This window comes from Xenopus tropicalis, chromosome 3 (assembly GCF_000004195.4).
Source record: "Xenopus tropicalis strain Nigerian chromosome 3, UCB_Xtro_10.0, whole genome shotgun sequence".
NCBI classification, from domain to species: Eukaryota; Metazoa; Chordata; class Amphibia; order Anura; family Pipidae; genus Xenopus; species Xenopus tropicalis.
In genome coordinates, this window is record NC_030679.2 from 145,528,879 (window position 1) to 145,543,275 (window position 14,397).

A 14,397-nucleotide genomic window follows, 5' to 3' on the forward strand; every position below is an offset into this window, starting at 1 on the left:
AAAAAAGTTGAAGAGCAATACAAGCATTCAAATAAGTTCCTGGGGGTGGCCAATAAGGGCTTTGATTGGCTATTTGGTAGCCCCTATATGGACTGGTAGCCTACAGAAGGCTCTGTTTGTAGATACACCTGTTTTTTATGTAACCAAAAAGGCATTTGTTGGCAACAGAATGGGAAGGAGGGAACCTTTCTAAGCTCAGTTGGAAATCGCTTGGAATGTGCCATTATCCTTAAAGTGATCTACTTTTTAAGAAGTAGTGGATGTGGTCCATTTTGTGTTGTAACTAGTGATGAGCGAGTTTTTTCGCCAGGCAGCGAATTTCCGTATTTCGCGAATTGTTTTGCGAAACTTCCGTGAAGATTGGCCCCGCGGAAAAATTTGTTGCACGGAATTTTTTTGTCGCACGTCAAATTGGGCATGGTAACGTCAAAAAAGGGCGCGGTCGCGTCAAAACAGGATGCGTCAGAAAAAGGTGCGGTTGTGTCAAAATTGGGCACGGTCGCGTCAAAAAAGTGCGGGCGAAAAAAACAATAGACGCGGGCGACAGAGAAATAGATGCGGGTGACAAAAAAATTGCGCGACAAAAATGCTTTTCGTGAATTTTTCGCCATTTTGCGAATTTTCTTGCCATTTCGGGAATTTTATGGCGGGACAGATTCGCTCATCACTAGTTGTAACCTTCTGATACACATATTTATTCAGTTGTTTAGGGTTGAATCACCCTAGCCCAATTGGCACTGTTTGTAATGTTATTGGGCAAAATGTGCCCTGTCTGATGCCCACAGAGCAGTGAGAGGTGATCCTTGGTGCAAAAACATGGAGGTTTTTCTGTCACAGCTTAGATACCTGTGAGCCACATTCAAATGGAAAAAGTCTTGGGGAACAACACAAGCATGAAAAAAGTTCCTGGGGTGCCAATAAGAGCTATAATTGGCTATTTGGTAGCCTCTATGTGCACAGCCTACAGGAGGCTCTATTTGGCATTATAATTGGTCTTTATGCCTCCAAAACTTGCCTCCAAGTTAGAAATTCAAAAATAAAAATAAGCACCTGCTTTGAGGCCACTGAGAGCAACATCCAAGGGGTTGGAGAGCAACATGTTACCCCTGAGCCACTGGTTGGGGATCACTGCTGTAATATTTCAGTGCAAAGTCAGTAGAACCTTGAGGCAGACAAGGGACCAAGCACTTAGTTGGCCTGATTCCTCCATACAAGTAGAAGCAGATAAGCCATGCTCAGGCCAGAAGTCACACGACAGCCACCACGACGTTCTCATTTACTTTTCACATCTGCATAAAGTACTTCCTGGGCAGGGTCAGGAGACTTACGCCTTGCTGAAGAACATGAGTGGTCCAGGGCCGAATATACTAATTGTTCCTCCTTCAAAAACAGTAAAATTCAATTACATGGTGACCCAGATAGGAAGAGTATTTAATATATAAGGACATGTAAACTCTAAGATCACTTACTGATAAACTTCAGTCACACTTTACTGCTGCGCTGCAAGTTGGAGTTATATCCCCCCCACTCCCCAGCCAGCAGCCATCAGCAAAACAATGGGAAGGGAGCAAAATAGCTTCTCCCAGTAGGTATGAGAATAGCTCTCAATAGTAAGAAATCCAAGTCTGGCTTGGGACTCCTCCAGTTACATGGGAGTAGGAGAAACAATAGGTTAGCTGAAAGCAGTTCTAATGTGTAGTGCTGGCTGAAAGCTCAGACTCAGGCACAATGCACTGAGATGGCGCCTACACACCAATATTACAGCTACAAATACATTTGATGGTTAGAGTTAATTAGTTCTACTTACTCCACTGAATGTGAGAATTTCTTCTCATTAAGCCCAATGCTAGTATGAGTTTATACTCACGCAGTTTGATGGATCGCTGGAAGCCCTGGCTGCCTCCCCAACAGTCATGTAGTAGTCTATATCAGTCTGCCAAGGGAAGAGAAAGAAATTAGTTCCAAATATAATATTGAGCCATTTCAGAGCTTTTTGAGCTAAGGCATCCTTATCGCTGATAAAGGAACACTCCTCAATAAAGCGGATGAACATCTGAGTCTTGGCCATGAGATGGCTGTTCATCTAAGGGACCGAATGTGCTGATATTTCATGCAATGGGCTGATTCGGGCATAAGGACCCATTGAGATCTCTGGTTCTCTTCCCCACTGGGATCTCAACAGTTACGGGCCGAGTTCTCTCTTGTTTGGTTTTACTGCACAAACTAAAATCCTTGTCTTTGGTGGAAGCACAGGGAGAAGCCGGAGTCAGAATCTCTGAATTAGGTCTTTGTGGAGATGGGAATGGGACTTTGTGCATGAAGTGGGAGATATGTTTTTCTATTGGCAGCACATGAGGACCCGATATTGAATAGCGGTAAAGGAAAGTGAGAAATTTCTTGAAAGCATAAAAAAAAAAGGCCAGTGGGACAGCAGGCCGATGCACTTGTTGACATGGATACTTTTAGAAGAGTCCATCTGGCCCTCTGCACTGGTCAAGAGGCCTAAATGTACTGGTTGCTTCTCAATCAGCTGATCTTGAGCATATGGTTCCAGCCCCATACACCTTTTCAGCTGATGCTCCAGTTAAAACCAAAGTGGAAAAAACAGGTAAGGTCTATGCGGCACTTCCTCCCCTAAGGGTTTGATTATCACGGTCACATCTGTAACGGGTTCCTTTGGTTTAGCTGTTTTATGACAGACATCATTAAAGTGGATCTCCTCCTCAAGTGGTTTTTATGAATCTGTCAGTCCTGTAACTACAAAGTAGTCAGCCACACAGGGCCTTTGTCTTCCATCATTTTCCGTTTTGGAGTAGGACAACTATAAACCCAGTGCCTCCCGGTGCATCTGCTGCTCTCAGCTTCTCTCTCCTCCTGGCGCCATCTTGTGTTTGTAACTAATCTTCAAAAGTCTGTGCCCAGTGGTAAATTGCCCCGGGACACATCCCCGTCAGCTGCCATTGCCATAAAAATTCCCTGTGTATGCCATTCATAATCCCCATTTGAAAACCACACGCAAAATGCCATTCAATTAGGTGGTTCGCTGGCTGTGCCTTGTGATTGGCCGAAAGAATGAGGGGCAGGAACTATTATAATATATACACCTGTATATGAAATTACAGCCATACTCTTCTTGCACCCCAACATCCTCTATGCTACCCTTTGCTGATTTCTGTAATTGCAAAGTGCAGAGGGATCCTGGGGCACCCCCCCCCCCCGCTCATGTCTTTTGCTTGTTTATTGGCAAACACCCGCTGTCGGGCCAGATTGGTACTTTCCATTGTGTAAGAGATTTCAACACAAGTCATTTCTTTCCTGAGAATTGGGTTTTGTAATACTGTGAACATAACTTGATTGTTCCAAAACCCCTCTAAAAGCAGCCCCATGGCTCTATCCGTCCAGTATAGTAGAGTATCTGACTAATATGCCCAGGGTCAGACTGGGGGGTGCATGGCCCACCGGGGCTCCCACCCCAGGGGCCCTGCAGGGGTCAGACTAGGGGGTGCAGGGCCCACCGGGGCTCCCACCCCAGGGGACAGCCATGTCCCCTACCCCCCCAGGGGCCCCCCTAACCCCCCGCAGGGCCCCCACCCGACGTCCTCCCCGAGCGCATATAAATTGAACGCATCAGGGGAGGAACAGTCAGTTGGGGGAGCGCCGGCAAAGGTCGGACTGGGCCATCGAGGCCCACAGGATTTTTCCCGGTGTCCCAGCAGCCCAGTCCGACCCTGAATATGCCCAAAGGTCAAATAACTGGATACTGTGCCAACCATACATATTATAGTTGCCTTCCTTTTGTTCTTTTAAAGGAGAAGGAAAGGTAAAAACTCAGTAAGCTTTATCAGAAAGGTCTATGAGTCCTCTATCAAAAGAAACAGGATTTGTTGTCTCTTTGTTTTCCTGTGCCAGAGACACGCAGCTCTCTCCTATCTCCCCTTTCCTGCTCCCCCTGTCCCTCAAGAATGCTAAGAACTCCCTCTTCCCCCTTAGGAATTTCTGATCTGAGCCAATCAGCAGGAAGCTGACTCATAGTCTTACTAACTGAGCATGTATACCGGTCTTGGTGCAGGAGCGAGGCATTATGGGAATTTTCTTTATACAGATCAGCGTTTTTTCCCTATGAGGCTTCTGATTATCTGAACGGGAGAAATATGGGGAGACTTAAGGGCACTATTGAGAGAACTGAAGGTATGCCTGCAGCTTGGGATTAACTCTTTATTAGCCTTTCCTTCTCCTTTAATATGGGCTTACACTCAATACAGCTGGAAATGAAGAGGAGCTGCAATACTCATGGTACATAGATATTGGGGGTGTCTGCCTGATAAATATACATTTACTAAATATCCTATAAATCTATTGGTTCTTTCATGGGCAGTTTTAGTGCCTCTGCTCTGTATATGGGGGTAAAGGGGGTGTGAAATATATTCATGGGGTTCCCACCCATCTGTAGCCCCTTCCCAACATCAGTATTTGTAACCAGTACATTACCTTCTGCTGTCTCCGATCTTCAGATTCTAAAATAAATAAATACTTTACTCACATTTATTTTAAAGTTCATTTACGCAGTCATTTACATTGGAAATGGGGGTATCTTGCGTTTGTATCTGGGGGTGCAGTCTAACAGTTCTGAAGGCTTGATAAAACTTCCCCTTTATTTGCAATGATATATATATATATACTAAAACAAAGACCAGTGGTGTTCATTGGTGTTCAGTTCAATTAACACTATGCAGACTTGTACATGAATATCTAGGCCTTTCCAATCATGAAACAAAAATAAAATAATTCTAGAAAAAGTAGAAAAGAGAAATCTCCATTATCTATTCTTACCGGGCACGGCACTGTCGGCGTTCTCCCCATCTACTGGATCCATTTGTCTGCACAACATAAAGTTTAGAATTTTCAGTCCCCATTCAATATTAGTGTATCAGATAAAGGGGAAAGATCAACCTAAACTGCTGCTTCTATATAAAGAGGAAAGCTGTACTGAGTCCATTCAATGCAGAGTCGGTCTGGGGGTGCAGGGCCCACCGGGGCCACGTCCCCCCTAACCTCTCCAGGGGCCCCCGCTGAGCCTCCCTAACCCCCCCAGGGGCACCCACTGAACCTCACTAACCCCCCCAGGGGCCCCCGCTGAGCCTCCCTAACCCCCCCAGGGGCACCCACTGAGCCTCCCTAACCCCCCCAGGGGCCCCCGCTGAGCCTCCCTAACCCCCCCAGGGGCACCCACTGAGCCTCCCTAACCACCCATAGGGGCCCCCGCTGAGCCTTCCAAACCTCCCTAGGGGCCCCCGCTGAGCCTCCCTAACCACCCACAGGGGCCCCCACTGATCTTCCTTAACCCCCCCAGGGGCACCCACTGAGCCTCCCTAACCCCCCAGGGGCCCCCGCTGAGCCTCCCTAACCACCCCAGGGGCACCTACTGAGCCTCCCTAACCCCCCCAGGGGCCCCCACTGAGCCTCCCTAACCCCCCACAGGGTCCCACACCCAACGTCCTCCCCTGAGTGTGCATAAATGGAGGAACGGGGAGGATGTCAAGGGAAGAACGGTCGGCTGGGGGAGCTCCAGCAAGGGTAGGGTCTGGGCAACCGGGGCCCGCTGGTTTTTTTCCCGGTGTCCTGGCTGCCCAGTCTGACGCTGATTCAATGTAATGGCTAACGGCACCCGTAGCTTTTCTCTGCCGGCACATTCCTACCACTGGAGAAACCCCTGTCCTGCTACCCATTGAAAAGAATAGCTGCTTAAATAGAGGTCTCCGACTCACTCTGATTGCTGCGACTGTTTCCTTGTCCCTGGAAGAAAAAGAGTAGAAGCCATCAGTGATAATTAATTTTTCGTGAATTTTTCCACATTTTTGAAAATGTTTCCGCAAAGCAAAATGGGACAGATTGGCTCATCACTATCAAGCACCAAAGTGAAGCTGCCACAGAGAGAGGTATCACTTCTTGGGGAGAGAGGGTAACAACTTTTACTATAAGGGTCACATATGAATCCAGCTACAAATGCAGTTGCAGGAAAATATATGCACTTATTGGTGCCAAGCATCGGGTACTTGCATCCAAACATCCTCCTTGTCCTCCCATATTGTTTGGGAAAGCACCATTGCATCTGTCCTGCTTTATCTGAGAGTTATGCGCAAGTGCATATATTGATACGGGGGGACCCTAGTGGTAAGGATAGGTTAAAAACTAAGTAAACTTTATCAGAAAGGACTATGGAAATATACCAATAAAAGCTCATAGTAATGCTGCTCTGAGTCGTCTCTCAAACGAAACACTGGATTTATTTCCTTCTATTGTGTACACATGGGCTTCTGCATGAAACTTCCTTCTCTTAGCTCAAACCTCCAGGGCTCGAGCATGCTCAGCTTGCTCCTCTCTCCCCCTCCCCTCCACGCTGTAACTGAGCCCAGACCTACGATCCAGCCAGAGACCCAGAGACCCAAAGCAGGAGGAAAGAGAAGTTACATGACACCAATCTAATATGGCAGCTGCTATCTTAAACAAGCAGAGAGAGCTTTTATGGCTGTTTACTCAGGTATAGTAAAGCATTCTACAGAATAATATAGCTAGTTTGCATTATTCTGTATTGGGAATAAACTCAGTGTCTTTCCTTCTTCTTTAAATGTCTCGATTGTGTGGGGGGTGAGCACTGTTTAGCTAGTCAGAATAATGGGGGGGGGGGGGATACATGCTTGATGTTGATTTGGCAGCATTATGTATTTTGTATTGGTCTCTTACATCAGAGAGGGTCCAACTTTTTTCCCTAGGTTACTATATAGATTATAATGAGAGCACTTGGTATACACATGATGTATAAAGTGGTGGATGGAACAAATGCTGAAACCACCTACCTTTTCGTTTAATGAGACAAAGAATAATCAATATTAGGAGAATAAGAACAATTACTGATCCAACCGAGGCCGCTATGATCGTGGTCTGGTCACTTTGATCAGCTGCAACTGAAAAACATGGGAATAAAACAAATGCCTGTATGTATAAAGTAGCTCCGTGCAAAGGCAAGCCATGGGCCAAATGTGCTCCTATTTTATAAGTATTGTGCCACGGGGCTACTGTATTGGTGCCCCTGCCAGCAGCCCTTATAGCAGTCCATGGAAACCCCAATTATATTCTGCTAAAGTGCATTCACAGCGCCCCTCTCAGGGGTGTAGGGAGAAAATTCCCCCCAACAATGCTAATATTGCTAAATGAACATCATATTGGTGAAAACTCTCATCAAATTGGTGTAAATTTACAAAAAAATTTTTCCAGAGAATATTTGCCAATTTACTGAGAGCAAGATAAGAATTTTTGCCAAGAGAAATAGTTCCAGCTGGGGGAATTATAAAGTTTATAAGACCCCCATTATGCTAATATGCCACATAAGTCAATTCTTTGTGGCGTAAATTCTTTTTATTGAAATTTCTCCACTAAAATCATGGGTGAATTTTCACAGAGAATTTATGGCATGATGTATTAATTGCCCAGGAGCAGTAACCCATAGCAACCAATCAGCAGGCGGCATTTACTGGTCACATGTTTAATAGAAAGCATGGGTTACTGCACCTGGGCAAGCTTAGTGGCTTTTATTACATAAGGGGGCTTGTGTCTATAGTGCCCAGTCACGTTGAGAGCAAAGTTCCATACATTAGACCTGCTGTGTGGATCCATTACATAATATTCATTAAATTGCTTTATGGCATATGCATACAGAGTCTATATGAATGTTGGTGATATTTTACATAAAATGCAGTTGAAAACATGTTCTGTACCTACTGTAAAGTTACAGTGTACCTTTAAGGCAGAGAGGCAGGCTGGGAAGGTGGGCAGGAACCAGGAAGTGAGAGGTGTGGAAGGAGGAAAGAGCAGAGAAAAGAAATGGGAACTGAAAAATAATTCAAACCAACAAGTGGCATGAAATTCAGAGAGCCGAATTTCCAGATACTGAAGTAGACATTCATGAGCTGAAGTCTTTCTCTACTGTCAAGGGAGAACTCTAGCTCCTAGATGGCTTCACCAAACCATTGTAAACATTGCTCATGAAGGCCATCTTGGAATGGTTAGCACAAAAAAACTCCTGAGAGGAAAAATGTGGTTTCCCAGCATGGATCAGTATGTTGAGAATACTATAAAACACTGTTCTGCATGCCAGCTGGTAACCAATTCTTCCAGGCCTGAACCACTACAGATGTCTCAGCTTCCATCAAATGTTTGGGATGAAATTGCAATAGACATTTATGGTCCACTACCAAACAGTCAATATATCCTTGTTGTCATGGATGAATATTCACGCTATCCAGAAATGTCATTTATTTCATCAACGTCAGCTGCTGGTGTACTACCTTCTCTGGAGAGTATCTTTTCAGCCTACGGCATACCTCGGGTAGTTAAGACAGATAATGGTCCTCCATTCAATGGACATACATTTCAACAATTTGCTGGATACCTTGGAATTAAACATAGGAAAATAACTCGACTCTGGCCACAGGCCAATGGAATTGTTGAAAGATGCATGAGCACTCTGGGCAAAAGAGTTTCTGCAACTACAGAAACACAACCCATTCAACAACCAATGTATCTCCAGCACAACTTACCTTCAACAGACCAATTCGCACTCGCTTTCCAGAGATTACTGCTACAACTACTCAACCAAAAAGAGACTCATCCATAAGAAACACAGATTTCAAAAATGCAACACTATGCAGATCAAAGATGCCATGCTCAATATTCTCCTGCCCAAAAGAATTACTGTGGTTGTCTTACAAAAGAGACATAATAAAACCTCATCAACATTCAACCCCACTCTGTACAGGGTCACTGCATGAAAAGGGAACATGGTCACAGCCACATGTGATGGACACAGTATGACCCACAATGCTTCACACTTTAAGGTGGTTCACCTACCATTGAGCATGCCTTAGACAAACAATGGAACAACAGAGTGTACTCTGCCACCCCAAGTAACCGAGCAGCTGCCTAGAGAAGAATAAACACCTCTAGATGTCTGTTCCTCGCAAAAGGGGGATAGTGGGCCTCAGGAAAATGAGGAACCATGTCCAATGAGATGATATCCCAGAAGGTCAAGGTGCCCTACATCAAGACTGATTGAAGAGAATTAATCTCTGCTCATAACTTGAGTCACACATATGCAGATCTATATAATTTCTGTGTTACACTGTGTTGGATACTCTGTTGTGTTAATGTTGAAGTTAATGCAAAAAAAAGGGGGGGGATGATGTAACATTTGCATGTTTCAGTTACAGTGTACCTTTAAGGCAGAGAGGCAGGCTGGGAAGGAGGGCAGGAACCAGGAAGTGAGAGGTGTGGAAGGAGGAAAGAGAAGAGAAAACAAATGGGAACTGTACAATGAAGTTGGATCTCCACTGCAGGCTGAAGGTGTACTCCTTACTTTGAGCATACACAGAAAGATTCAGACATAACACCTACCATTCAGCCTTAGGAGTGTCCCTGCTCCTTCCTCCAGTAATGTTTCTACAGTGTTTAACATAGTAGAGTTACACAGGCGCATTGCCACGCGGCAGTAGAAGGAGGTGTTATCCATTCCATTCACCTCTTCCAGATACAGGTCTGACTGACCCACCAGTCTGGTTTTGCCCTGGTACCGGGGGTGTATTAATTCTGGGTCAGGGTGATAAGCAAAGCCCTCACGTGGGTCCCCAAACATCCAGTAGATCCCGACCCACAAGGGATCTTCATTCTCCGGTAATGTATAGTTACAGCTGATAGTAGGGGAGTCTGGGAATGTGACCTCCTTTGGCTGCTCGATCTTCACTTTATCGGTTTTTCCTAAAACAAAGGAAATAATGTGAGTACAGTAGATGGATAGGTAGGTTGGACATTCAGACACGGAAGCCTATGAATCAAAAAGTATCATTACAGGGCTGATGATGAGGACTAAGAAACCAATCAGAACAGCTTCCATAGCAGAGCGATTGGATTGCCAATATAGAAAGTATGGCTCTGACGTAAGCAAGATCCTAGGCACTGCTCAGCTGCAACCACTGCAGGACAACCCATGCTCCAGTGACAAACAGTAGCAATACCCAGCCCTAGCACCCTCCATACACCAAACAGCAGGGGTCCCCAACCTTTCTTACTCGTAAGCCACAGTGTAGCAATACTTGCTGGTCTAGTGGGGAGCCATCTTCTTTTGCTAGGCGCACGCATCCATCCTCATCTGCACGCGCCCCTTCGCCCAATGTAGGTCGACTTCCCGTTAGTTCCTGGGTGTGTTCTATGTATTGTTTTACTATGTTCTGACTCCTGCCTGTCTCTGACTATTCCTGTATAGCTGCCTGAACTGACCTTTCCCCGTTTTGACTATTCTTCTGGATTTTCTGGATTCTGCTTTTGTACTGCACTGCCAGATTGTTGCTGACCCTGGCCTGTCACTGACTACTCCGAATTGTTACCCCACTTCTTGTAAAATGTTTGATTCCCTTGCCTGCTCAGAACTCTCTCCTTGGGTCTCTTACAATAATTCCTGGCGGCAAAGGGCTCCTCCCGACGTGAAAGGCCGCTGTTATAGGCAAAAGCATAAGCCGAGACCGGACTCTTGGCGCCTGTTCCGAGTTCTGGGATACCGATCGTGACACACAGTGAAATGTAAAAAGATTTGGAGAGCTACATAAAAGTTCATGGAGGAGCCAAATAAGGGCTAAGATTGGTTATTAGGCAGCCTCTATGCACCCTATCAGCAACATCCAAGGGGTTGGGGAGCAACATGTCACTGGTTGGGGATCACTGCCCTAATGCAATTGCTTATGTGAGTTCTACCTTGCACCCAGTACCTACCTGATTAGGTCACATTTAGCACATTATTCCATTATATTGTCTGGAGGTTAGATATAATACATTGCCTTTGTAAATGAGGAGTTTACCATGTATAAACCTTATTCCAGTGACAGTTACCTGTAATGATCAGCTTTGTTCCTCTCATCCTCTCAGTTCTATAAACTTGTCCATCTCCAGTCACTTGTGCCCCACAGCAGTACCAGCCGCTGTCACTGAGCCCCACGTGTTTGATTTGTATGGATGCGCCGCCTTCCCCAGCCAGAGACATCCGCCCTTTGTAATCACTTCCTACTGCCCCCGTGGCACTGTTATATATATCTGTCCCACAGAATGAGGACCAAGTACTAAAGCTCCACTGAACACTGGATAGAGACATGTTCTGGATTTTCTTCTTGGCGCTGATGGAGAAATGACAGGGAATTGTCACCGTGTCACCAACCAGAGCAGGAATGAACGGAGGCTGATGCATAGTCATGGAATTCTCTCCTACAGAATGGAATATTGTAACAGAGACAGAACTTAGTTATGTTATAGGTACATACAGTAATAGCTGAACTTATCTATCCCTATTATGAACATAGAGAGGCATCAGAATTGGTTGTGGCACAATTCTGGTCACTTGTCTATTCTGTAGTTTTTCCTCAAGCAGCACAATAGCAAGAACCCAAGGTTTGCAGGCAAATAGACCACATCGCCAAGCTTAGCAAAACCCCAAGGTATATATTTATACTAGTCTATTGTAGGGAAAACTACAAAAAGCAGCCATTAATTTGGAAATTTGATCATATTCTATGTCCCAATGGATGACATGTGGTGGCATGATAAACCCTGAAGACTGGAGCTAAAAATGTGTAAGGATATTGCACTTAGAGGATTGCACTACAGACTGATAGCTCAGAGCACAGTGTAACCCATGTTCTACTGGTACTAGTCTGGGAAGGCAGCTATTGAGCTGAAATAGAGGTTACACTTTATTTACCAGGGTGCCACAGCCATGTTACCTGTGCTCTGATAAACTTCACTCACACTTTACTGCTGCACTGCTAGTTGGAGTGATATCCCCCCTCACCCAAAGCAGCTGATCAGCAGAACAATGGGAAGGAAGCAAGATAGCAGCTCCAAGTAGGTATCAGAATAGCACTCAATAGTAAGAAATCCAAGTCCGGCTTGGGACTCCTCCAGTTACATGGGAGTAGGAGAAACAATAGGTTAGCTGAAAGCAATTCTAATGTGTAGCGCTGGCTCCTTCTGAAAGCTCAGACTCAGGCACACTTTACTGCTGCGCTGCAAGTTGGAGTGATATCCCCCCCCCTCCCCCCCAGCAGCCGATCAGCAGAACATCGGGAAGGGAGCAAGATAGCAGCTCCCAGTAGGTATCACAATAGCACTCAATAGTAAGAAATCCAAGTCCGGCTTGGGACTCCTCCAGTTACATGGGAGTAGGAGAAACAATAGGTTAGCTGAAAGCAGTTCTAATGTGTAGCGCTGGCTCCTTCTGAAAGCTCAGAATCAGGCGCACTTTACTGCTGCACTGCAAGTTGGAGTGATATCCCCCCTCCCCCCCAGCAGCCAATCAGCAGAACAATGGGAAGGGAGCAAGATAGCAGCTCCCAGTAGGTATCAGAATAGCACTCAATAGTAAGAAATCCAAGTCCGGCTTGGGACTCCTCCAGTTACATGGGAGTAGGAGAAACAATAGGTTAGCTGAAAGCAGTTCTAATGTGTAGTGCTGGCTGAAAGCTCAGACTCAGGCACACTTTACTGCTGCGCTGCAAGTTGGAGTGATATCCCCCCCTCCCCCCCAGCAGCCGATCAGCAGAACAATGGGAAGGGAGCAAGATAGCAGCTCCCAGTAGGTATCAGAATAGCACTCAATAGTAAGAAATCCAAGTCTGGCTTGGGACTCCTCCAGTTACATGGGAGTAGGAGAAACAATAGGTTAGCTGAAAGCAGTTCTAATGTGTAGCGCTGGCTGAAAGCTCAGACTCAGGCACAAGGCACTGAGATGGCGCCTACACACCAATATTACAGCTACAAATACATTTGTTGGTTCAAGAATAAAAGGTTAAATGGCAGAGGGAATTATTTGCTGTGTAACCGTGTCATTTAGAAATAAAAAGTGCCCCATAAATATCATGGCAGTGTTCCTTTTGGAAATTAATCTTAATTGCAATATTGACACTAAAAATAGTTAGGCCCTATTTATACAGTATATAGTTTTGTTTCACATTTTTCACATTCTAGGAGTTTTTAAATATCCCACATAGAAACAAATGCTATAAGGAAGAGTCTGGGTACTTACCCCTGACAGTTAGCCAAGTGCCTCTTCCATTCTGCCACTGCTCAGTCTTCTTGTTTGGAATTAGAAGTTGGACACGGCAGCAGTAGGACTTTCTATCACTTGTGGTTACATTGGTCAGGGTGATGGCCCCATTCCGAGTCCATGGATCTCCCACCAGTGAGACCCTTCCCTGGTATTCCTGAGTTGTGTTGCCGTACCCACTGTTATATATACGATCCCCACAATAATTCCCTCCACCAGCTTGAAAGATAATGGTCACATTAGTAATTCCTGTGACATTTCTGGGGAACACAAAACTGCATGGGAAGGTCACTGAGTCTCCAGCAAATGCTTCCAAGCCTGAAGGTTGGTCTGCGCAGTATTGTCCTGGTCTCCCACACACGGCACCTTCAATAGAGAATTACTTGGCTGGTCAGCTGTACTTACCCCAAAGAGATAACATGAGGGAGGGAATGGATGTACTTACCCCAAAGAGATAACACGAGGGAGGGAATGGATGTACTTACCCCAAAGAGATAACACAAGGGAGGGAATGGATGTACTTACCCCAAAGAGATAACACGAGGGAGGGAATGGATGTACTTACCCCAAAGAGATAACATGAGGGAGGGAATGGATGTACTTACCCCAAAGAGATAACACGAGGGAGGGAATGGATGTACTTACCCCAAAGAGATAACACAAGGGAGGGAATGGATGTACTTACCCCAAAGAGACAGCACAGAGCAGATAAGAAGAAGACCAGACATGCTGAAGAGCTCGGATAAACTGTTGCTAAAACTCTGGTGCAACAAACAAGGAACTTGTTTCAACATTTATGCAAAAAAACTTCCCGTTTTTAATTCCAAGTACAGACAAATAAGGAAATATGATGAGAAACAGAAGGTAAAAAGTAAGTCAGGAAAATCTGCATTTATCTCCATTGGTTTGAAAAGGGAGCAAGATAGCAGCTCCCAGTAGATATCAGAATAGCACTTAATAGTAAGAAATCCAAGTAAGAAAACAATAGGCTAGCTGAAAGCAGTTCTAATGTGTAGTGTTGGCTCCTTCTGAAAGCTCAGACTCAGGCACACTTTACTGCTGCGCTGCAAGTTGGAGTGATATCCCCCCCCACCCCCAGCAGCCGATCAGCAGAACAATGGGAAGGGAGCAAGATAGCAGCTCCCAGTAGGTATCAGAATAGCACTCAATAGTAAGAAATCCAAGTCCGGCTTGGGACTCCTCCAGTTACATGGGAGAAGGAGAAACAATAGGTTAGCTGAAAGCAGTTCTAATGTGTA

The 14,397-nt window shown here is 45.3% G+C and overlaps 1 protein-coding gene across 2 annotated transcripts; it reads right to left on the reverse strand.

Annotated features, from left to right (window-relative positions):
* Positions 1–1,065: 1,065 nt before the first annotated feature.
* Positions 1,066–13,898, reverse strand: LOC100496654. Of its 2 annotated transcripts, XM_031899542.1 has the most exons (10): positions 13,824–13,898; positions 13,118–13,504; positions 10,933–11,301; positions 9,448–9,807; positions 6,855–6,962; positions 5,766–5,793; positions 4,831–4,877; positions 4,489–4,514; positions 1,868–1,933; positions 1,066–1,380 (listed from the first exon to the last, which is right to left on the reverse strand). In XM_031899542.1, the coding sequence occupies exons 1-10, from the start codon at positions 13,864–13,866 to the stop codon at positions 1,273–1,275; spliced, it is 1,542 nt and encodes a 513-aa protein (XP_031755402.1). In that variant the 5' UTR covers positions 13,867–13,898; the 3' UTR covers positions 1,066–1,272. The 2 variants fall into 2 exon arrangements, with proteins under 2 accessions (XP_031755402.1, XP_031755403.1); XM_031899543.1 differs by lacking the exon at positions 1,868–1,933.
* Positions 13,899–14,397: the final 499 nt, after the last annotated feature.

Bases quoted from the DNA above. Each gene is read 5' to 3' on its own strand.
- LOC100496654 (XM_031899542.1), bottom strand. From the start codon at position 13,866: ATGTCTGGTCTTCTTCTTATCTGCTCTGTGCTGTCTCTTTGGG. The intron at 13,505-13,823 runs GTAAGTACATCC...TCTCTATTGAAG, and splicing joins CTCTGTGCTGTCTCTTTGGG to GTGCCGTGTGTGGGAGACCA. The intron at 4,878-5,765 runs GTGAGTCGGAGA...TATGTTGTGCAG, and splicing joins AAACAGTCGCAGCAATCAGA to ACAAATGGATCCAGTAGATG.